The 23,610-nt window shown below is 31.0% G+C and overlaps 3 protein-coding genes across 3 annotated transcripts; 2 read left to right on the top strand and 1 right to left on the bottom strand.

Annotated features, from left to right (window-relative positions):
* Positions 1 to 1,285: 1,285 nt before the first annotated feature.
* LOC128032392 (60S ribosomal protein L24) lies at positions 1,286 to 3,125 on the top strand. The gene is made up of 5 exons (XM_052620403.1): positions 1,286 to 1,447; positions 2,043 to 2,118; positions 2,206 to 2,307; positions 2,541 to 2,689; positions 2,781 to 3,125. Exons 1-5 carry the CDS (start codon positions 1,437 to 1,439, stop codon positions 2,935 to 2,937), a joined length of 495 nt encoding a protein of 164 aa, XP_052476363.1. The 5' UTR covers positions 1,286 to 1,436; the 3' UTR covers positions 2,938 to 3,125.
* A 1,462-nt stretch (positions 3,126 to 4,587) lies between these two features.
* On the top strand, positions 4,588 to 6,395 carry LOC105786383 (60S ribosomal protein L24). Its single transcript, XM_052620406.1, is given in 6 exon segments — positions 4,588 to 4,715; positions 5,316 to 5,391; positions 5,479 to 5,580; positions 5,814 to 5,925; positions 5,928 to 5,960; positions 6,053 to 6,395. Coding segments are annotated over 6 exon segments (489 nt in total). The 5' UTR covers positions 4,588 to 4,704; the 3' UTR covers positions 6,208 to 6,395.
* A 2,219-nt stretch (positions 6,396 to 8,614) lies between these two features.
* Positions 8,615 to 10,312, bottom strand: LOC105786382 (homeobox-leucine zipper protein ATHB-22). Its single transcript, XM_012612770.2, has 3 exons — positions 10,004 to 10,312; positions 9,564 to 9,910; positions 8,615 to 9,082 (listed from the first exon to the last, which is right to left on the bottom strand). The coding sequence occupies exons 1-3, from the start codon at positions 10,095 to 10,097 to the stop codon at positions 8,834 to 8,836; spliced, it is 690 nt and encodes a 229-aa protein (XP_012468224.2). The 5' UTR covers positions 10,098 to 10,312; the 3' UTR covers positions 8,615 to 8,833.
* Positions 10,313 to 23,610: the final 13,298 nt, after the last annotated feature.

Below are 23,610 nucleotides of genomic sequence, written 5' to 3'. Positions count from 1 at the left end.
ACTTAGGGAGTGACAGTGCAAAGATTAAGTGACAAATGTGTAAACTTACGAATTTACTAATAATCAATGACCAACTTGTACAATTACTAATATTGAGTGATCGAATTGTAAATTTACTCATCGCCACATCTAATTCCCGTTAGCAACTTATAAAAAAAATCAAGTGACTAAAGTGTAAATTATCTAATAGCTGAATGATCTTGAGTGTAATTTACCTTAAATTTTAACAAGTGGTGTTTAAGGAGGGGCTTGGATCCTTCGTGATGATGAGATTGGCTGAGTGAGGTGTCATCGCCATCTTCTCAAAATATTTAATAATTTAATAATTGAGATTCCTGGTCAAGGTAGGGAATTCTCAATAATATCGGCCGTGTATCATTTTAATAGTAATTCTAAAGGATAATTATCTCATTAGTGGGATTTTTTTTCCCTATATCTACAAGGGAGATTAATGATATGCTTGTCAAGTTAAAAAAAAAAATTAAATAATAAAATTTAGCCGATTGAGTTTTAATTTAATTGGAATAAATATTATTGTCAATGTAAGAAGGCGTGGGTTCGAGTGCGTTAAAGCACATTATCCTCTTATATTATGGGTTGAGGAGAAGTTATAACAGATATGATCAGAAATTATAATGAGATTATTCAAAAAAAATTAATATATTAAAATATATAATAAAAATTAGAGTAAATTACACCATGATCATTAAACTATTAGTAAGTTTACATTTTAGTCAATTAACTTTAAAAGTTACAAAATGATTATTGAACTATTCGAAAATTTTTATTTAAATTATTGGGTTTGTAAAATGGCTATTGTATGTCATCCTCTATTCGCAACACCTGCACTAATCAAAAGTTCTTCTTTCCCCTTTTCTTCTACAGTTCAATTTGTATTTCATAAAACAACTTTAAGTGCCACAAATTTACGAACCAAAATTCAAACAATTTTCTTCTTTGATCTTCAACATTGACTGTCAGATCGACTTGGATCCAAGGTATGTTCTTCTACTCTTCAATGAGTACTGATCCATCGTATTAGTCATCGAAGCCGCTTGGAGTTTGTTAGCCAGACTTAAAAAAAAAAAACTTAATAATTCAATGACTTGAATAATAATTTTCGAATAGTTCAATGACTTAAATGAAACCTTTTGAAGTTAAGTGACCAAAATGTAAACGTACTGATAGTTTAGTAACCTTGGTTGCAATTCACCCTTTGTATTAACATTAAAATAAAGAAAAAAATTGATTTAAGATATTGGGCTTAGTCCATTTCCAGTTACCCATCCATTAGCAAGCCCTCTCAGTGATGGGTAATTCGTAATTTTAAAATGATATAGGGGCCGATTATACGAAACCCTTATATACATACATAGCAACGCCTGCTAGGGTTTCTAGGGTTTCCATACCAAAGGAACAGAGCAGCAGCAGCAGCCATGGTTCTCAAGTACGTTTATTCTCTATTTCTCTATTTCGTTTTTCTTTGAAATTGTTCGTTAATCGAAATTTAATGATCTGATCTTAAAAAAAAATACATTTCTTTATGGATAAACAATCTTTTATACCCGGATCTGCTTTTGGTTTGATTTGATTTTGAAAATGTGATTGAAGGTTTCATGTTCATTGATTTTATTCAGAACATTAAGCCAGAAATTTCTGTTTTGAAGTATTATTATATTTTAAATCGGTTAATTTTAATATACCATTTGATAAGTTAATGAAGCTAAATGCTTTGAATCAATGAGAGAAAATAAAATAGATTGATTGGCTACTAAAATATCTGATGGAAACAGGAAATGTAATTAATTTTGTGTTATGAGAGTGGAATTGGAGTTTTAGTTTAGTTCTGGCATCGAAATTTTGCAGCTTATGTTACTCTGAAAATGCTAGTGTTCATTTCAACTGCAGATTAAGTAATAATCGAGTGAAAGATTAGGCTCGTGTCTTGGATACATTAGATTCAGTTTAAAATTACCTTGTGGAAATTGTTATTATCTATTGATGCTCTTGCATTACTAAACTGCGTGATGTTGGCATGTTAGGACGGAGCTTTGCCGATTTAGTGGTGCCAAGATATACCCTGGGAAAGGCATCAGATTTGTTCGTGGAGATTCTCAGGTGAATTTTCATTGTGTTATGATTTGAAGCAGTTAATATTATTTTGTTGTGTTTGTAACGAATAATCATCTTTATTGATTCTTTTAGGTTTTCCTCTTTTCCAATTCGAAATGCAAGAGGTACTTCCACAACCGTCTGAAGCCCTCAAAACTTACATGGACAGCCATGTATAGGAAGCAGCATAAGAAGGTTAGTCTCAACATTGCAAATCCGAGTTTATATAGAAAATTTCTGCATTTGAAGTAATTATATGAGTTTGTAACTTTTGAGCAAATTTGTGCATCTCCTCTACGTCTCATCGATACGATAAAAGTTGGGGCAAGGTTGAATGATTAGTTGATTGAATTAGAAATTGCTACCGTCTATATTTTATCATTTCTGTGCCCTATCATTTATCTATCTCCATGTTTACTTGCATTTAGGATATTGCCCAAGAGGCCGTGAAGAAGAGAAGACGTGCAGCCAAGAAGCCTTACTCCCGATCCATTGTTGGTGCCACCTTAGAGGTTATCCAGAAGAAGAGAAGTGAGAAACCCGAAGTCCGTGATGCTGCCAGGGAAGCTGCTCTCCGGTGTGTGTCCATCTTTTTCATCACTGATTTTCACATGTATTAAGCTTTGTATTTATGGGAAATAATCTGTATATTTATCTTAATTTTGCAGAGAAATCAAGGAAAGAATCAAGAAAACTAAGGATGAAAAGAAGGCAAAGAAAGCAGAAGTAGCGGCAAAGCAACAAAAGACTCAGGGCAAGGGTAACGTTCCAAAGGGTGGAGCACCGAAAGGCCCCAAGCTTGGTGGCGGTGGTGGAAAGCGTTAAGTTGCTAAAGTTATTATCTGTTTTTCCCTAGCCAGATAAAAATAGGGTTAGTATGTTTATTTTGAAGCCAATTTTATGGAGTTAATGGCATTGATGGCCATGATGTTTTTGCATTTATGCTTGATCCTATACTATGAACCCAGTGTTGGAAGTTTTGTGATGAAGTGCTTTTATGGATTTTGAATTTATACTTTTTCAGCCATGCATACTTGGTCTTGTACCAAGTTGAGAATGCCGTTTTCAGTGATTTATTTTGTTTTTCAGCTTACACCTTAGTCCTTTATTTTTTTCCCCTCCAAACATGTAAATATATATATATATATATTGTTCGAAGAGTTTGATTGGATCTTGATTAAATAAATCATTAAAAAAATAAAAATATTAAAAATTAGTTTCATTAGTTCAATCGATTTAATTGCTTGATTTAATTTGGATTGATGCTTTGGTCAGTTTTTGATCAATTTGTTGAATCCATTTCAAATAACCTTGACAAGGAAGCTCAATTCTAGATTTAAATTTTGAATTTTGTTCAAATATTTTATCGAGTTAGTAGGATTTTTGTACTCAATTTGTATTAAAATTTTAAATAATTAAAAAAACTCAATTAGGCTAAAAGGGATTAATATTTGATGCTTTAGTTTAATATCTAAATTTATTGTGTTAATTCAAATTCAATATTTGTTATTTCTCCTAATTTTTAAAATTTAATATTTGATAAATGTTGTTTCATAAAATGTCTAATGTGATATTTGTACTGTGAAAATACTTAATGTAGTACTCAAACTATTAAGTTCGCATGGATAATACAAAATTCGTGTCGAGTTTTCATTGGTTGGTTTAACCATCCACTAATGTGTTATAGCACGTACCATAATAAAATATATATTGATAATTTATGTACCATATTGAACAATTTATGAAAGTTCATATACTGCTTTAGATACAGGCATCAAATGTGATATTTGTTATAGAAAATTAATAAAATAATAATAAGTAAAAGTGGGTGAAAAATACGGAGAATTTTCATTGTTTAATTTTCACTTACAAGGTGCTATTTATAAGCTTCTTTACATTCAATTAGTGAATGTTTTACATTCCATGAATTAAGCTTTCTTAATTACCCCATTTAATGATCTCCTGATTATTAATGAAGTAAAGAGTTTTATCTCATTATTTTAATATGTTTAACGGCTTACAGACATTCATTTAATGTATTTACAACATTATTATTATTTTTTATTTGATTGTTTTTTTACGGTATAAGTTCTACGTACACATATTACACTCACATAGACGAATTTGTAGATTAAACCTCGATTTTAAACATCGGATTAACTCACTTGAGTCAATAGATTTATTATTCGAGTTGTTATTTGATTGTTAACTTTGGTCTAAGTTATAGGGATGACTATATTTTCATGTCCTTCGAAAAGACAATGGAAGTGTCGATATGTTTGGGCGAAAAGCCAATGAAATGAAGTTGGATTATTACTAACATAAATTATAGGAGTTATGACTCACTTTTGCTAAATTTTAGATTTTTTTATTTATTATATATATTTTGTTATTTTGTATTAAATTATAGTAAAAGTATTATGAGGACTTTTGTATTAAAAATCAAATTGTATTTTATTTTTATTTTTAAAATGTCGTAATTTTAAAATGATATAGGGGCCGATTATACGAAACCCTTATATACATACATAGCAACGCCTGCTAGGGTTTCTAGGGTTTCCATACCAAAGGAACAGAGCAGCAGCAGCAGCCATGGTTCTCAAGTACGTTTATTCTCTATTTCTCTATTTCGTTTTTCTTTGAAATTGTTCGTTAATCGAAATTTAATGATCTGATCTTAAAAAAAAAAATACATTTCTTTATGGATAAACAATCTTTTATACCCGGATCTGCTTTTGGTTTGATTTGATTTTGAAAATGTGATTGAAGGTTTCATGTTCATTGATTTTATTCAGAACATTAAGCCAGAAATTTCTGTTTTTGAAGTATTATTATATTTTAAATCGGTTAATTTTAATATACCATTTGATAAGTTAATGAAGCTAAATGCTTTGAATCAATGAGAGAAAATAAAATAGATTGATTGGCTACTAAAATATCTGATGGAAACAGGAAATGTAATTAATTTTGTGTTATGAGAGTGGAATTGGAGTTTTAGTTTAGTTCTGGCATCGAAATTTTTGCAGCTTATGTTACTCTGAAAAATGCTAGTGTTCATTTCAACTGCAGATTAAGTAATAATCGAGTGAAAGATTAGGCTCGTGTCTTGGATACATTAGATTCAGTTTAAAATTACCTTGTGGAAATTGTTATTATCTATTGATGCTCTTGCATTACTAAACTGCGTGATGTTGGCATGTTAGGACGGAGCTTTGCCGATTTAGTGGTGCCAAGATATACCCTGGGAAAGGCATCAGATTTGTTCGTGGAGATTCTCAGGTGAATTTTCATTGTGTTATGATTTGAAGCAGTTAATATTATTTTGTTGTGTTTGTAACGAATAATCATCTTTATTGATTCTTTTAGGTTTTCCTCTTTTCCAATTCGAAATGCAAGAGGTACTTCCACAACCGTCTGAAGCCCTCAAAACTTACATGGACAGCCATGTATAGGAAGCAGCATAAGAAGGTTAGTCTCAACATTGCAAATCCGAGTTTATATAGAAAATTTCTGCATTTGAAGTAATTATATGAGTTTGTAACTTTTGAGCAAATTTGTGCATCTCCTCTACGTCTCATCGATACGATAAAAGTTGGGGCAAGGTTGAATGATTAGTTGATTGAATTAGAAATTGCTACCGTCTATATTTTATCATTTCTGTGCCCTATCATTTATCTATCTCCATGTTTACTTGCATTTAGGATATTGCCCAAGAGGCCGTGAAGAAGAGAAGACGTGCAGCCAAGAAGCCTTACTCCCGATCCATTGTTGGTGCCACCTTAGAGGTTATCCAGAAGAAGAGAAGTGAGAAACCCAAGTCCGTGATGCTGCCAGGAAGCTGCTCTCCGGTGTGTGTCCATCTTTTCATCACTGATTTTCACATGTATTAAGCTTTGTATTTATGGGAAATAATCTGTATATTTATCTTAATTTTGCAGAGAAATCAAGGAAAGAATCAAGAAAACTAAGGATGAAAAGAAGGCAAAGAAAGCAGAAGTAGCGGCAAAGCAACAAAAGACTCAGGGCAAGGGTAACGTTCCAAAGGGTGGAGCACCGAAAGGCCCCAAGCTTGGTGGCGGTGGTGGAAAGCGTTAAGTTGCTAAAGTTATTATCTGTTTTTCCCTAGCCAGATAAAAATAGGGTTAGTATGTTTATTTTGAAGCCAATTTTATGGAGTTAATGGCATTGATGGCCATGATGTTTTTGCATTTATGCTTGATCCTATACTATGAACCCAGTGTTGGAAGTTTTGTGATGAAGTGCTTTTATGGATTTTGAATTTATACTTTTTCAGCCATGCATACTTGGTCTTGTACCAAGTTGAGAATGCCGTTTTCAGTGATTTATTTTGTTTTCAGCTTACACCTTAGTCCTTTATTTTTTCCTCCAAACATGTAAATATATATATATATATATTGTTCGAAGAGTTTGATTGGATCTTGATTAAATAAATCATTAAAAAATAAAAATATTAAAATTAGTTTCATTAGTTCAATCGATTTAATTGCTTGATTTAATTTGGATTGATGCTTTGGTCAGTTTTTGATCAATTTGTTGAATCCATTTCAAATAACCTTGACAAGGAAGCTCAATTCTAGATTTAAATTTTGAATTTTGTTCAAATATTTTATCGAGTTAGTAGGATTTTTGTACTCAATTTGTATTAAAATTTTAAATAATTAAAAAACTCAATTAGGCTAAAAGGGATTAATATTTGATGCTTTAGTTTAATATCTAAATTTATTGTGTTAATTCAAATTCAATATTTGTTATTTCTCCTAATTTTTAAAATTTAATATTTGATAAATGTTGTTTCATAAAATGTCTAATGTGATATTTGTACTGTGAAAATACTTAATGTAGTACTCAAACTATTAAGTTCGCATGGATAATACAAAATTCGTGTCGAGTTTTCATTGGTTGGTTTAACCATCCACTAATGTGTTATAGCACGTACCATAATAAAATATATATTGATAATTTATGTACCATATTGAACAATTTATGAAAGTTCATATACTGCTTTAGATACAGGCATCAAATGTGATATTTGTTATAGAAAATTAATAAAATAATAATAAGTAAAAGTGGGTGAAAAATACGGAGAATTTTCATTGTTTAATTTTCACTTACAAGGTGCTATTTATAAGCTTCTTTACATTCAATTAGTGAATGTTTTACATTCCATGAATTAAGCTTTCTTAATTACCCCATTTAATGATCTCCGATTATTAATGAAGTAAAGAGTTTTATCTCATTATTTTAATATGTTTAACGGCTTACAGACATTCATTTAATGTATTTACAACATTATTATTATTTTTTATTTGATTGTTTTTTTTTACGGTATAAGTTCTACGTACACACATATTACACTCACATAGACGAATTTGTAGATTAAACCTCGATTTTAAACATCGGATTAACTCACTTGAGTCAATAGATTTATTATTCGAGTTGTTATTTGATTGTTAACTTTGGTCTAAGTTATAGGGATGACTATATTTTCATGTCCTTCGAAAAGACAATGGAAGTGTCGATATGTTTGGGCGAAAAGCCAATGAAATGAAGTTGGATTATTACTAACATAAATTATAGGAGTTATGACTCACTTTTGCTAAATTTTTAGATTTTTTTTATTTATTATATATATTTTGTTATTTTGTATTAAATTATAGTAAAAGTATTATGAGGACTTTTGTATTAAAAATCAAATTGTATTTTATTTTTTATTTTTAAAAATGAGTAAATTAGTCTTTATCTAGCAAGCTAGTCCTTTTAAAAATTTTGAATTCCTTTCATTTCTACTGTTAAGTGATGACCTATTACTGTCTGCTTGTTTGAATTAGTCCCTCCACATAAAAAATTTCATCCATTTTACTTGAATTAGTCCTTCCATGCCAGCACGAGGTACGCGTGACATGTCAAGTTCCACTTAGGAGAGATTATTTCTTTCTTCGTCTTTACAAAGACAATATATATATATATATATATATATATATATATATTTAAAGTAAAAAAATGACACGTTCACTAAAAAAAATCTTTTCGTAGCAAATCATTTATTAAAAAAAATCGAAATAACTTGGTCCAGGACATCTATCATTATACCCACAATGATCGACCATACTGTCGCTATCCATAATGGAAAAGAACATTTGCCAATTTATACAACGGATCGTATGGTAAGTTTGCTCTTTAATCGAATTAACTTAACAATTTTTAAGTAAAGAGTGCAAAATACAATTCAACTCTTAATACAAGAGCCTTCATAATACTTTTATCGTCAAACCATTTATTAACTAATCTACATTACTTTTATATAAAAGATTTTAATTTTAAGTATAATAATAAGATAAGATTAAATTTTCATAAATTTCAAAGACAAATTTTTCTCAACACAGTGTTCATTCAAATTTCCAAAAATAGCACAATAAACGAGAAAAAAGAGTATAAAAACAAAAAGAAACAAAAATTCAGCCTTATTCATGCAAAAAAAAAGTAGTTCAAGCTCTTGATCCAATATTCATTAAAGCAGCCTTTTGGCTTTTTAAAACATTTTAGTACATACAATACATATATATTACTCATTAATGTTATGTCAGCCCTTCAACAATGGCTTTCAACAACTACATATCTTCCCTCATCTTACTAACAAAACACTAATTAAGCTAAAGCTAATTGTCTAATTAAAGATTAATTTAAGTCACTAATTAGCTTATTAGGGATAAGAAGGCAGTTGAACAGTACCCCAATAAGGGGATGAAACTGGGTTATACTCGTCTACATTGAAAAGATAGTTGCACGCGGCGACTGGGTGGGGGTGGTGGTTGTTTCCGGCGATCTTCGGCTTGTTCGAGCTACGGATTGAGGTGCTTTCGACAGTCTCTTCGCCGGAGATTTCGGTATAAACTGTGGAGACTTGGTTCCTTGTCACTTGTTCCCTTAGAATTCCTTTCAATTTCATGACCTGCATATAATAAGATATTGCATTATTTTTATTTTTATATATATATTTTTCCTATAAAATATTTTAATGTTTTTAAGTTTTTCTTTATTCAATTTTACGAATATTTTACTTGAATAAAGCTATACATAAGATGTGAATATGTATAAGTATTTACTTGAATAATAGTAATAGATATCATACTCAAAAGGAATAATTAGGGTTATTGTTTAATTTCTTTAGTGAAAGTTTCTATCTTAAATTATCTCTTACTTAATAATGAATATCCTCCAAGATCCAAGGACTAGGAGATCTCAAAATTCATGAACAATTCTAGTACTTGCTCCATATACATACATAGTTACATATATATATATATGTATAAGCAAAGAAATAGGTTAAACCCCAAGACAGGGTTTAACGATTTGTATGATAAATGCTTCCTATGTCAATTTTTTTTATTACGAATATCAAACATGAATTATGAATTATAAAACCGACATACCTCATCTTGAAGCTTCTGTTTTTCCCGGGAGATAGCATCGAACTCTTGTTTAAGCGAATCATACAAGCGTTCAAGCTGTTTAGCTTTCCATCTAGCACGTCTGTTTTGGAACCAGACAGCGATTTGTCTTGGTTGAAGTCCAAGTTCCCTAGACAACTTCATTTTCCTGTCGGGATCTAACTTAATCTCTTCTTGGAAATTCTTTTCCAACGAGTCTAACTGATCACTTGTCAATCTCTTCTTCTTGTCTTGATTAACGTTGTTGTTGAAGCTGTTCTTATTCAAACCTGGAAGAACCATCTCATTACCCACTTCCATAAACCCTTGATGTTGCTTCATCTCCATACCTTACCAAAAAAAAAAGGAGAAACATAAACACTTATAGAATTAAAAGAAAGTGAGTACATATATATATGTATATATGTACATGTATATATTACCTGGATATTGATCATAATTATAGTTACTATAAAGGAAGTTAAGAGAAGGTTCTGGTCGTGAAACAAAGGGTCGAAAAGTGTTATTCCAATCCATTTCTTTTTTGCTTTCTCTCCAATATTCCAAAGAGTATCCTCCGTTTGTAATATATATATATATATATAAAAGGACCACCAAGTGAGACCAGACCAGAGCAGAAGAGACCAAAGAGTGAGCTTAAAGAAGCATGGAAAGTGATAGTTAACAAAGGGTAGTGTCTAAAACATTGGCTTTTGGGGGGTGCAACAATGCGTGAGGGGGAGACTGAAAGGGGGGGGGGGGTTGCAGGGGTTTTACTTCACTTTTGGGGTGCATGGAACCAATATGTGCTAATGTGTGTGAATTTAAAGGGAGAGAAAAAGGGGGCGGGGGGGGGGGGGGCAAATAGCTGGACTCTTGTCGGCTAATAACAAGAAGTGAAAATGGGGGAAAGAGGTAGATAGAGAGAGAGAGAGAGAGAAATGGAAAGGTGCAATCACAGGTCTCCATCTGGTCCCGTAAACCTGCCTCCATCAAAACTGACATTATGCCTTCATTTTCTCACGCCTCACCCTTACCTGTCTTTAGTAGACCTGTCCATGGGACGGGCGGCCCTGCCAGACGGCCCGTCCGAAATATAGGAGGGTTCGGGTAAAAATATAGGCCCGAAATATGGGCTTGGGCAAAAAAATGAGGCCCGTTTAAAAAATAGGCCGGGCTTCGGGCACCACTTTTTTTATTTTTTAATTTTAAAATACTTTTAAAATATTTTTTTATTTTTTTATTTTTAAAATATTTTTTAATGTTTATTTTAAAAATGAGCCGGGCCGGGCCGGGCTCGGGCTTATGATATTTTTCCCAGGCCAGGCCTGGGCAAAATTTCACGCCCATATTTTGGGCCGGGCCGGGGTCGGGCCTAGGAGGTGGGCCGAAAATTTTTTCCGAGCCCGGCCCGGCCCGGCCCATGGACAGGTCTAGTCTTTAGCTCTCTCTAACCGGTTATCGACTCGGTTTTAATCAGGTCTTATTTATTAGAGCTGGAAAGTATGTAATAAGTGTTAAATTCGTAATGATATGTGACGAAAATAACTAGAAATTTGATTAAGAGAATTCCACGTAGTATAGTTATGGTGAATAAATATATTATTTTTATGAAGACTAAAAGTATTAGTAATTACTGTCTTTTTATTATTTAGTCGAGTAATTCAAGTGATAGACTTAAATACTAAAATGAATTAATTTAATTAACTAACGAACACAACAAAGAACAAATCAGAAAAATAGTTTATTAACAACCAATAAGCGAAACAATACCAAGGAAATAATTCGCCTAGATTTCATCTATCACTATTAATCTAAATTACACAATTTCTTTTACTTAGCACATTGATCCGTAGAAATACCTAAATTATGACATAAGATCAACTAATTCTAAGTTGATTAATTGAAATCATTTCTAATTAAAACATCTATTATCGCATTAACTCATGCTATGGATTCCACTATTAGATTTGACTTTAATCCGGTAGATTTATATCACCCTATTTTTAGGATTGTATGCAACTCCTCTCAATTACGCAAGATCTACTCTTAAATAGGGTTTATTCAACCACCGATTTAAGCACATTGAACATGGATCAATACTCTAGAAATATTAAACCAAGAATTAAGTACACATAATTGAGAATAAGAAACTAAATATTTATTGCATAAAATAAAAATCAAGCGACAGAATCCATCATAGGGTTCATCTCCCCTAGGTATTTAGAAAATTAGTTCATGCTTGAAAATAGAAACATCCAAGATACAATATAACCGAAAAAATAAAGAAACTCGTGATAACTTACTAAGAAATAAACTGAGAATCTTCAATCTTGACGGAAATCTGCTTCAAAAAATTGGCTTCAATGATATTTTTCGAGTTATTTTTTAATATTCTCTAACGGCTCACTCCTATCTTCTTCTTCTTTTTTTTTATCATATATATGTCTTAGAATGTCCGAAAAACCTAAAAATTGTGATTTTTTTTGTTCGGTGTGTAATCTCGTGAAATCGAAGCGACCTACCACACGCCCGTGAAATCGACATGGCATTTAAAGGCTCACTCCTCAGCTCAATCAAATCAATGTAATCTTCTTTTTGAATTAGTTAATGGCTTAGCATGTACCTAAGTATAGGTTACAATGAGAGTTTTTTCTTTTTTAATGTTTTGGAGCACTTGAATGAAACATTAACATGGTGTAAATGATGGTTATTTATTGATTACATGTAAGTTTAAATGATGCGCATGTCTTAAGATGAATATTGATATGTTCATCATGTTTGGAAGTGCCATGGTATGTGTTTTTGATATTTTAAACTTGATTTTTGAGTTTTATAAGTCAAGGTTTTGTATGTAGTTGTTATGGGTAAAAAAAAAGTGAGTTTTAAGGCAATTTTTAGATCATGGCATAAAGGTATTGATACTTGGGCCCAATTGTAACACAACAAGTCAAGCAGTGTGTCAACTGTTATAGTAGGAGGGAGATGTATTGGTACATCTCCCCACTTGTACTGATACATATACGGTAGAACAGGGTTCCTCCCCAATTTTGAGTTGTTTTGACCCTTCAAGGCTCATATTTGGTCTTGTACACCTTGTAACGATCCAAAAGTTAATGGTGTCGAAAATAGTGTTTTCGGGACCCCGTTTTCGATGAGTGAGTCCGTAAATATTATTATTTGATATTTATGAGGTTAGTATAAGGTTTAATTAAAGTTTGACCCTTTAATTTTGTCAATCGAGTAGTTAATTTAAGGTATAATGATTAAATTATAAAAGTGGTAAAAGTTCAATCACTATAGATTTTTAATTGATAAAGAACTAAAATAGTAATTAAATCAAGATCTAAAAGGGCAATTAGCCCACTTCAGAAGGTAGTGGAAGGTTAGGTGATGTTTTATATGTAAATAATGTTATTATTATAATTATATTATTATTTTATTTAAAAACATGAAATAGAAATTAACAAAGCCATTTCTTTTCATGTTTCATCATATCCACAATTGAGATTATGGAAGCTTGATTTAGTTAATCCGAACATTATTTTTCAAAACTATTAAAGTTTTAAAAATTGCCACTATTGAATGAGTGATGAAATTGGTGTTAATTTTTAGATTTTAAACTTAGATATGAAAAATGACTAATTTGTAAAGTTTGATTGTTAGTTTTTGAACATAGGGACTATAGTGCAAGAATTTCAAAATTGATGTTAAATTTCTATAATTATAGATAATAGAGGGCTGTAGAAGGATAAAATTGAGAGTGATTTTGAAATCAAAACTCAAATTTGAAAGTTTTGGCAATTTCAATTTTAGGGACTAAATTAAATAAAATGTAAAACTTTAGGAACATTCAAAAATGAAAATTGAGCTGATTTATACATTTAGTATATTGTTATAAACTATTTTAAATTGATAAATCGAATTGAATTATTATATAGATCAAGATTTGAATAAAATCGAGGATAACCAAAAAAAGTAAAATTACCGAATAGTCCTTGCAATTCAACTTGTTTGCTGATTTTTTCAGGTAAGTTCATATGGTATAATTGTGTTTAAATCTTTATGTATTTAATATTGTGAATATATGTATAATTTATTTAAATTTGAATTGTTTACAATTTAGTACAAAAGGTGAGAATTGGACTATATTGTAAAGAAGTAAGTATGAACTTAAATGTTGAAATTACCTTGATGAAACTTTGAAAAATTATCGTACACATGGATACAGATAAAGATTAATTACCAGTGATTATTGAGCTCTAGCATTTGTTGCGGACTCAAAGATACATGTGACAGAGGTTTAGCCCGGACAAGTAACCTGTCATGTACATGTATAGCTTTGGCCAAGCTATTTGATGTGTCAACATAAAGATTTAGCTCAAACGGGTAACCTGACATGATTATATGTTCAGCTCGAACGAGCAAAAAATGTGATAACGCCGGTATATTCGAGTTCATTTACTGAGTTTCATCGAGTAATACAGATAATATTAAAGAATGAGTTGAACGTAAAGCTTTGGTATATATTATGAGTACTCAAATGTAATATATTGATATATATATATCATAAATTTGGTACATTACATGATTGATTTTGTATTAACACTCACCTTGTTATTGTGATATTTTATGTTAGACAATCTTTGCAAAATTATTAGTTTGAGTTGTTAAATTGTAAATTGAGATAAGTTTATCGTTTAAATACATATGAACTTACTAAGCATTCGTTATGCTTATCCCGTTGTTTTCCACTTTCCTTGTCAAATTACCATTTTGCGAAACATGTTGATTGGATCTACGAGAAGCTCACATTATCTTGTCATTGATTCGATAGTCTTTTAAACATTTCAAAGGCTCGATTTTGTGGCATGTACATAGGTGCTGTAAATGTATTAACTTTGAATTATTAGCTTGGTTTGAGTTTGTCTAGCATGTGAATTATGAGATGTTAATGCTTATACATGTATTATGGCATGATTTGGTCATATGTTGAGACCATATGGATAGTGTTTAAATGACAAATTTAAATGTGAAATGGTATGATTTGAACATGAAAATGACATGGTTAAATGTTGTTTTGAATGACTTAGAAGCATGGAAAATTAGTTTGTGTTTTAACAAGTTGTTTGATGTGTTTTGGTGCCCAATTAAGGCATGTTGAATTGAATGATTTTGGTAAAGATTGAATGATGATATAGTATGCAATTTAGTTGGTTTTGTGCAGGAATAAAGGTGTAATTATGCACCAAATGAATTAATGGTATAGTTGGCTTGAATTAGGTGATAAAAGACCTATTTTGTGCCAAAAACAGAGTTCACGTCGCGACGTCAGGCGATAGTCATCGTGACGAGATCTGATTTTTGGGCCACAGCGTGACGAGGAACCCCGTCGTCACAACAAGGGAAAACAAGAGGTCACGTCACGACGAGGAACTCCTCATGTTGCAACGTCATTTTGAAATTTTGTAAATGTTGCAATTTGGTCCTAATGTGATTTTGGGTTAATTCTAGAGCATACATAGGATCGTGTAAGACCCGAGAAAGATTGTATAATGAATTTATGATCTATAATGGTTGTGTTTTCATGAATTATGCTTTAATGTGATTGTTAATTGTCCGTAGTTGCTCCGGCAATGACTGTAGCATTTCGTAGCTCGAACCCGACGATAGGATTGGGAAAGGGGTGTTACACACCTAGAAAATGATTCTAAAGTATTTTAAAATGATTTTAAAGTCCTATAATTTATTTTATTTATTTTCCATAATTTTGTACAAATGTTTTTAAATTTAATTTCTTAGTCCAATTAATGAACGAAAGACATTCGAGTTACTTTGGCAACATAATGTGATTTTAAAATGATTTTAAAGTCCTATAGTTTATTTTATTTATTTTCCATAATTTTGTACAAATGTTTTTAAATTTAATTTCTTAGTCCAATTAATGAACGAAAGACATTCGAGTTACTTCGGCAACATAATGTGACATCTTGCATTCAGACTCGTCGTTTGGGTCAGATGTGGGGTGTCAAAAACATGTTGTAGTGAACATTAAAGTTGTAGCTAGTGAGGAGGAACCAAATCAAGAGACAACTACGGGAGCTAATACAAGACTAATTATAATTGTTCCTGCCAATGCTTGTTACAATTCAATATTTGGGCCGCCATTGATTGAGCACTTGGTTGCTAAGATTGCAACACATGTCAAGGCCATCACTTACTTGAAGAATTAGTTGAAAGCTATGGAGAAGTTGAAGACTCATGCTAAACGATTCAAGTTGGATGTCCATGCCAAATACTAAAGATTCATAACTTCCTTAATTTGATGTTGGCAATCTTTTGAACAAAAAATAGTTGGGGCATGACTTAAAGTTGATTTCATGGAAGTATGTTGGCCCGTCTATGAAGATCGGTCTATTGAAAAAATAAATCGTTAAACATTGAATCAATCCAGATCAAGTAAATCAAATCCCCTGTTTGAGGGAAATTGGCACAATTGGCTTAAAGGAATATCTTGGTGACCTCTGAATTACCCTTGACTTTATTAAAATATTAGTAGTCATGGTTTATATATTCAAGACTTGTATAGGTTAAAGATATGAGAGTTTTAGCACTTAATTTGTTCATTTTAGCACTTAACCTGTTCATTATGTATTTGTTTAGTGAATGCATTTTTTTATAAGTAAAATAAGCAGGTTACTTGGTTTTACAAGTTAATTTTTTAAGGAGAAAACTCAGTGAAAAGTGATATAGATCTTAGGTACAATTATGAGATTGTTACAATAGTGAATGGTAGGACTTAAATCATCCTTTATATGTGGTTGAAGATAGTGGATTAACTCTTTGGGTAAGACCCAAAAGATATAGGTATTTACCAAACTACATAACCAATTATTTTTATGTTGATGTTCTTTAGTTGTTATACACGCTAGTTATGATTGCTCCTTTAAAACTTGAAAAAAGCAATTGTTTTCTACACATTTTTTTAGAAATTGTGGCTCTCTCTTTTATGAAGACGGGATGTTAGAAACATTACATATAATTTGTTGGATTTGGTGCCTTAAGTGTAATATTTTCGTAAATATACACTTGTAATTTTTTTAATAGATTGGTTAATAAAACAAATTCATTGATTACATTAATATACTTTGTATAATTTTCCTCATATGATTTTTGCACGCAAAGCAAAATGGAAGCAAATGTTGCTCATTGGTTGTCTAAATGTTTAACTAATACTAACCAGTATTACGTGGTCGGATCGTAATACAGAAAGACAATTTGTATTAGTAGACGAACCCAAACATGTCATTAGTCTAATTGAAAATGAGCAAACCGATTGAAAGACAAATATATCATCTATTAGGTCCAACTGGAGAGATGCCTTGTCTTGGGCATCGGAGTGGATGACTCTTAGAAGATAGAGATATAGATGTGAATGACTAGATTGATAGTACATCAGACATGACCCAAGAAGAATAGATCCTGAATCCATTTATGGATTTATTCACTTGTGACGTTCATAATGTAACATACCTAAATCTTGAATGGATGACGGACTATGTATGTGTGGCTCGTACAGTTTAATGTAAGTAAAAGTCTAAGTTCAAATAGATAAAGAATCAAAAGCTGGTACGTTGGGTGTATGACTTCTGTAGTATGTAGTGCCATTCATAATAGTGGAATTCATAGTCCAAAACATATGTAAATGATATCCTCTTATTTGCATTACATGATTGATGAAAAGTAAATGTGGTCACGGGTCGTCTGTCTTTGTGATGGATGACTTGATCATTATTTGATTATAATTGACTTTTTATGAAAGAAGATGTAATTATTACCATGAGGTAAAATAGGATCATATTGGGAGAAAAAATATTATCCCAAAGAGATCAATGATATCCTATGAGGGTAACACACTTATGACAAGGTCATTGGATAGACACTGAGTAGTTGCTTTCGTAATGGTATGTCGTTGAGGAGAGCTCAGTCACGATACTGTAGTGGAATGAATTCGTGACTAAATAAGTTTATAATTAATAGGTGAAAATCTGGAACTTAATTATAAATCATTTGAGCCTCAACCACATATATCCAACTGATCCCTTCATTAACTCGTTGAAACCAGAAATGAATTGCGTATTTGAATAGAAATGAACAAAATGAATAGAAAAAGAGAAATGAGAAATATTCAGGAATGATTATGGTTTTCTTCGAAATGGAGAAATGGAAACATTTGAAAATGAATGTAGATTTCCAAAAATGGAAATGGAAATGGAAATGGAAATAGAAACTTGCAATCCTATATAGGAATACTTAAAAAATGATGGAAGAATGAGTTTATGTTTTGGACTATTTTGAAGCCTGAAAATGAAAATAAATCATCCTATCACAGTGAACATGTTGAGTTGTGACATATTGAATGAATTTTCTCGAAATTTTATTGGGGGTAAAATCGTCAAAATCTTATCGAGGGTAAAATTGTCAAAATTTTACTGGGGTAAAATTGGGGTGAGAAAATTATTTAATATGTAGATATTAAAGTTTATTTTGGGAAATAGAAAAATTGAATCGGGTTGGATCATATTATAAAGTACTAGGTCAGAAAGACCCAAGAAGTACTCGTAATTTGACCTGATGTGAGAAAGGCCCAAAACCCCTTATGTAAGGAGGTGGGACAACAAAACCCTAGTATCATTAACTAGGGTTGTCAACCCCTATATCTTAGATAAACTAGGATATTGTTTTTCTAGTGGAAATAAACTTTTACAACTTTATAAGAGTTCTAGCTTCTCTTCCTATAAATATATGACACCAATAGAGCTATTTACACAATTTTGAGAGATTGTTATTCTACTGAAAAATAGAGAGAATTTATTCTCAATTGTTACATCTATATTTTTTGAGAATAACAATTCTACCGGTTTTTATTAAAGAAAAGAGAACTTTCGTTTTCACCCCAAAAGGAGAGAAAACCTTTTCTAGTTCTGTGTTTCGATTCAATTGGTTCGAGCCCACACTCAAAATAGTTCGTGGTACGAGAATAGTGGAGAAAATCGTTTGGTTGAAAGTCAGAAACAACGAACGTCCACTAAGGCAAAAACACAGGTACGAGTTCGGTTAAGGTTTATTACTATAAATATCACAAACTGGTTTAACTTTTCGCTGTGAAACAAAACTGTTTTCAAACCGAGATTTTTTTTCCAACATAATTTGGAGACCATAATCCTAATATGTAACACTTACACATTTACATTAATTTCTAATTATCTTATCATCAATTAGAAATTATTTACTCAAGTATCTATACATATTCAACCTATACTTTATTTGATAACATAAACCTAACTAATTTTAATCTTTTAAACAAAAGATTCATTTTAACCACTTTTAAATTAAATAATCTTTTATAATAGTAAACAATATCATGCAATCTTTCTTCTCATATATATATATATATATATATGATACATTTAAGTCTAGAAAGAAGAATTAAAACCATAGAATATCAACTTATTACATTATATTATTTATTAAAATTAAAAAAAAAAAAAGATTAGAGAGAAAATACATGTGAAGACAGAAAAGTGAAAACAAGAGGCATAGGTGAGGCCACATTACAACATTAGGAAGCGACCTCAAGATAGAGGAGGTGGCTTGAAAATTCAATACACTACTAGTCTTTGCTGCAAACAATAAAGAACAAAGACAAGCACAATAAATAAATAACTTGGGCTCATCCTATACTTTTCACCTCACCTTCCAATACCACCTTAATTAATGTAAAATAAATCTCTCTTTTCTCTATACAAAGAAACGTGGAGTTTACATTAATAATAAGATAAACAAGGTTTGTATCAAAGTTCGCCTCTCAACTTTCATTTAATGTGCAATTTGATACTGTATAAAGAAAATGTTTCATTTAGTACATGTAACAATCTGCCATATATATCAATGTATCCCAAAATTTTAACATGGTTTAATTTATATGCTAACTTGGCAACAACAAATAAATGAATACAATGTTTTTTTTATTGTTAAAACTAAACATCGATAATGACAATATAGAACCATCGCAAAGCAATAAGAAAAGGAAAAATAAAACACACAGATTTTATGTGGAAACCCTTTCGGGAAAAAAACCACGAGCAGAGGAAGAGAAATTTACTAATGTTGAGAACTGAATGATACAAGAGTAGTTTGGACTTCATCTATTTAAAAGTTGAAAAGCCCTATTCTAATCAATGTCAAATAGAAGAAGTGTAGTTCTATACGGAGTCAACTTGTGCGGCGTGGTATTTTATTTCTTTAACAAGAATTCGGGTCATACAACTCTATCATTTATTTGATTGGTTTGGGGTTTTGAATATGATTTTTACAAATTGATTAAATTATTTAATATTTTCCTTCCGTTTTTCTTTGCAAACAATAAGCTAAAGAAAATAAACTTTAAACAAAAAAGCCAAAACTTACCCGTTGAAAACTAAATGGCGAAAATTATATTCACAATACAGAACCAATCATATAATGACACATGATATTTATTTATTCGTATTTGTACCGCATTGCACGTTGGATAAAAGTTTAGGAGTCAATTGTAATATTAACCCTAAAATGATTGTATAAACCAAATTAAAAATGATTGTCTGTAGATCCAAGAAATCTGTCATTCTACTTTTTTTTTTCCCTCAGTGATCTTGTACGGATGAGTGGGTAGGGTTTGGATTTGGTTGAAACCCAAATGTCAATTTGAAATCAATGATTTAGTGTGGGCTCGTCCCTATACCTATCATCACTGCATGCAGATTGCAATGACAGTGTCTTTCTGCGAATACAAGTTAACGGTAAGAACTAAGATTTGATTATATATATCAGAAATACAATCAGGAGATGTGGTATGATGTAGTTTATTTCGTCTTTTAATAATATGATTAGGGATAGATTTTCACTCATGAAAAATGTTTACTTCTAGTTATTGTTGTCGGTGATAGATACTTTAATTTCGACAAAATGTCGAGTGTAATAATACGTTATATTTTACCTCTAATCATATTATACACAGTGTTAATATAGTATGCATTAATTTATAATAATTTTGTTTACTCAATCCCATAATATATTCATTGAGCCCAAAATTAATTACTATATATAAAAAGTATATATTTATTTTATTATAATTAAGGTGACAACAACACTTCATATTCATTAACGATAGTAGAAAGAAAAACCCAAGAGATTTTGTTTGAGAGAATAAAAAGAAAAAGAAAATGTGGATTCTTCGTGCTTTAAATGCTTATGTTCAGTCCTTTTTTGCTAGTTTAATAGCAAGAAACTTGCACTTTTCATAAAAGCAAAGCTCAGGAACATCTACAGTTTTACAACTATATCTTCTTTCTAGATACCTTGCCAGATCCTCTAATCCCAAAGTCAATTCCTCAAAAATGAAATCAAGCATTGAACTTCAGTAAACAGGAGAGATTTTTGGAACCTCTTTTTTGGGTCTTATTCGTTGGTTCCTGGATGGAGTAGTTTAAGTAAAGTTTGGGTTGAATTTTATGGATGGAGAAAACATAATTGAGAGGACTTTACCCTACTTCTAGAGATCTGACCCGGTTCAAATTTGAATTTAATCAGTACCAAAAATATTTAGTAACACTTCAGTTGATGTAAAGAAGTCTAAGTGGCCGGAATAGGAGGTAAGGAGGAGAAAGTCGAGCGTAGGTTGCCTGCATTTGACCTTAAGCCTTGAGCCTTATTACATGTTGTCTCCCATCTCGAGGTGTCACGTGTCGATTCGCTATTAGTAAACTAGGGATAAATGACAAGTGATCTGGTGTCATAGGCTTAAGTAGAATGGTGCTATGACGTGCCTTGAGTCTCTCGTCTCGAGGTGTCACGTGTTGATTTACTATTGGTAGATTAGAGATAAATGACAAGTGATTTGGTGTCATAAGCTTAAGTAGAATAGTGTTATGATGTGTCTTGAGTTATCTTAGATGGAGCGTGATAGTTAAGCATTAATATGACAGTTAATGAATGAATTCATTTATCAAATAAATTATAAGTCCAAAAATTCATACGAGAGGTTAACACGTAACACTCATGAAAATCTATGGAATCTACTTGTATTGCTTACGGACCTAACCCCCCGAACCATCTAGTGGGGTGTAACAACTTTTTTTTCCCATGTTTTGAATCACATTTATGAATCGACAAGTGTTTATCACGGGGGAAAGTAATTTACACTTCTTCCAAATGAAGACAAAAGTCATTATTCTCAATTCCCATGAACATTGGGAATTTATGACATCTGCAAACAAGGAAGAAATAAATTAAATTAAATTAAATTAGATATTTTTATATATTCAAAAACTGTTTATGTACAATAAAGATGTACACCAAATGCACAGACAAAATTTGGAATTCTTTGTGGTTAAAGATTTGATACAAACCATAAATATGGATCCCAAAAGATTTTAAAATTTCAATTTGGACCACACCTTTTTGTTCATTTATTATATTTCTAGGGTTTATTTCAAATATAATAAATAATTATGTAAATTATATGGATAGTCACTCAATTATTAAAAAATTCATTTTGGTCACCTAACTATGAAAAATTATAAAATGATCACTAAACTATTTGATTTTTTTCTTTTTTGGTCACCATACGTTAAATGACTAACACAGAGTTGACGTGGTAACTATTAAAATTAACATAATAATAACTTTAACCTTCAACATTTATAAGTTGAGCCAATTTAGTCTTGATTCTAAAAAAATGAACACTCAATATTTACACATTGTTAATTTGATCCTTTTGCAGTTTTGCTCTTTGTGACCCTTTTTGACGTCTTTGTATTTGATTCAATGGAAAATTAAACAACAACAAGAAACAAAACGACTCAAAATTTGAAAAATAGTCAATTCAATTGTTTGAAAAAAAAAAACCGCATTGTTAATTCAACCCAATTATAAGTCTATCAACTTAAAAAAAAAATTAATCTTTGACTTGCTTCATCAATGACGGTGATCAACTCAAGCTAAGAGAAAATGAATTAATTATTATTGAAAGATATCAAGTTCTTAGTCATTTGGAATATAAAAAAAATAACATATTTGAGGATAGTCTAGTTTAATAATAAACGGATTTCTTTAAACAAAATATTTTTATTTCTAATTTACATATTGTATATTGAATTATATTTTCATGCAAAAAAAGGATAAAATTAGGTAATATATAAACATTGAGGGTTAAAATTTAAAAAAAAATTAAGACTAGATTGACATAATATGTAATTGTTGAGGGCTAAATTTGTTATTATGTCAATTTTAAAAGGTACCACATCATCTTTCTACTAACCATGGGTAACTAAAAGGAAAATATTGAATAATTGAAGGACTATTTTGTAACTTTTATAATTAAATAACAAAAAAAGCTTACTGATTACAAATGTAATTTACCCCAATGATTAAACTTAATTTCCTTGACATTATTCGGTAAAATATATGTTATATCAAATGAAAACTTCACCTTTTTACCTAAAAAAGTTGGGTTTTTTCCCTTACAGATACGGGATAAATGTCAGTAAAGCTAATTACAATAGGGTAAAACAATAGGGGTTTCATAGTAGGGGTACGAATCAATTTAAAGCAATTGCAGGCAGAGCTTCTCAATTAGCTTTTATCATATACACACACACACGAGAGAGAGAGGATGGAAACAATGTGTGGTCGTCCCCAATGCCTTTTTCCTTATTTTATTATCAAAACCAACTGCAAACATCTCAGTCTGAAACTGTTATGATTGCATTTAAGCAAAAAGATGGAACTGAGGTTATTATTTCCTTCCTCATTTTAATAAAATTAAATTAGGATCATCCGTCGGATCGAGTCGGGTTAAATTTGAGTTTAGTTTTAAAATTTTTTTTAACCTAATTAAATCACATGAAACATTTAACCACTTGATTGGTTTCCCTTTCGAATATTCACGATCGAGAAGTACTAGATTCTCTTTCGAATATGTCCTGAAAGGAGAAGAAAAGCTGAAATC

The sequence above is a fragment of the Gossypium raimondii genome, chromosome 1, assembly GCF_025698545.1.
Source record: "Gossypium raimondii isolate GPD5lz chromosome 1, ASM2569854v1, whole genome shotgun sequence".
Taxonomy (NCBI): Eukaryota; Viridiplantae; Streptophyta; class Magnoliopsida; order Malvales; family Malvaceae; genus Gossypium; species Gossypium raimondii.
The sequence above is the reverse complement of the archived record's forward strand: the minus strand, read 5'-3'. Positions and strand labels throughout refer to the sequence as shown.

Bases quoted from the DNA above. Each gene is read 5' to 3' on its own strand.
- LOC105786382 (XM_012612770.2), bottom strand. From the start codon at position 10,097: ATGGATTGGAATAACACTTTTCGACCCTTTGTTTCACGACCAGAACCT. The intron at 9,911-10,003 runs GTAATATATACA...TTTTTTGGTAAG, and splicing joins TAATTATGATCAATATCCAG to GTATGGAGATGAAGCAACAT. The intron at 9,083-9,563 runs GTATGTCGGTTT...TATTATATGCAG, and splicing joins AACAGAAGCTTCAAGATGAG to GTCATGAAATTGAAAGGAAT.
- LOC128032392 (XM_052620403.1), top strand. The intron at 2,119-2,205 runs GTGAATTTTCAT...TGATTCTTTTAG, and splicing joins TTGTTCGTGGAGATTCTCAG to GTTTTCCTCTTTTCCAATTC. The intron at 2,308-2,540 runs GTTAGTCTCAAC...ACTTGCATTTAG, and splicing joins ATAGGAAGCAGCATAAGAAG to GATATTGCCCAAGAGGCCGT.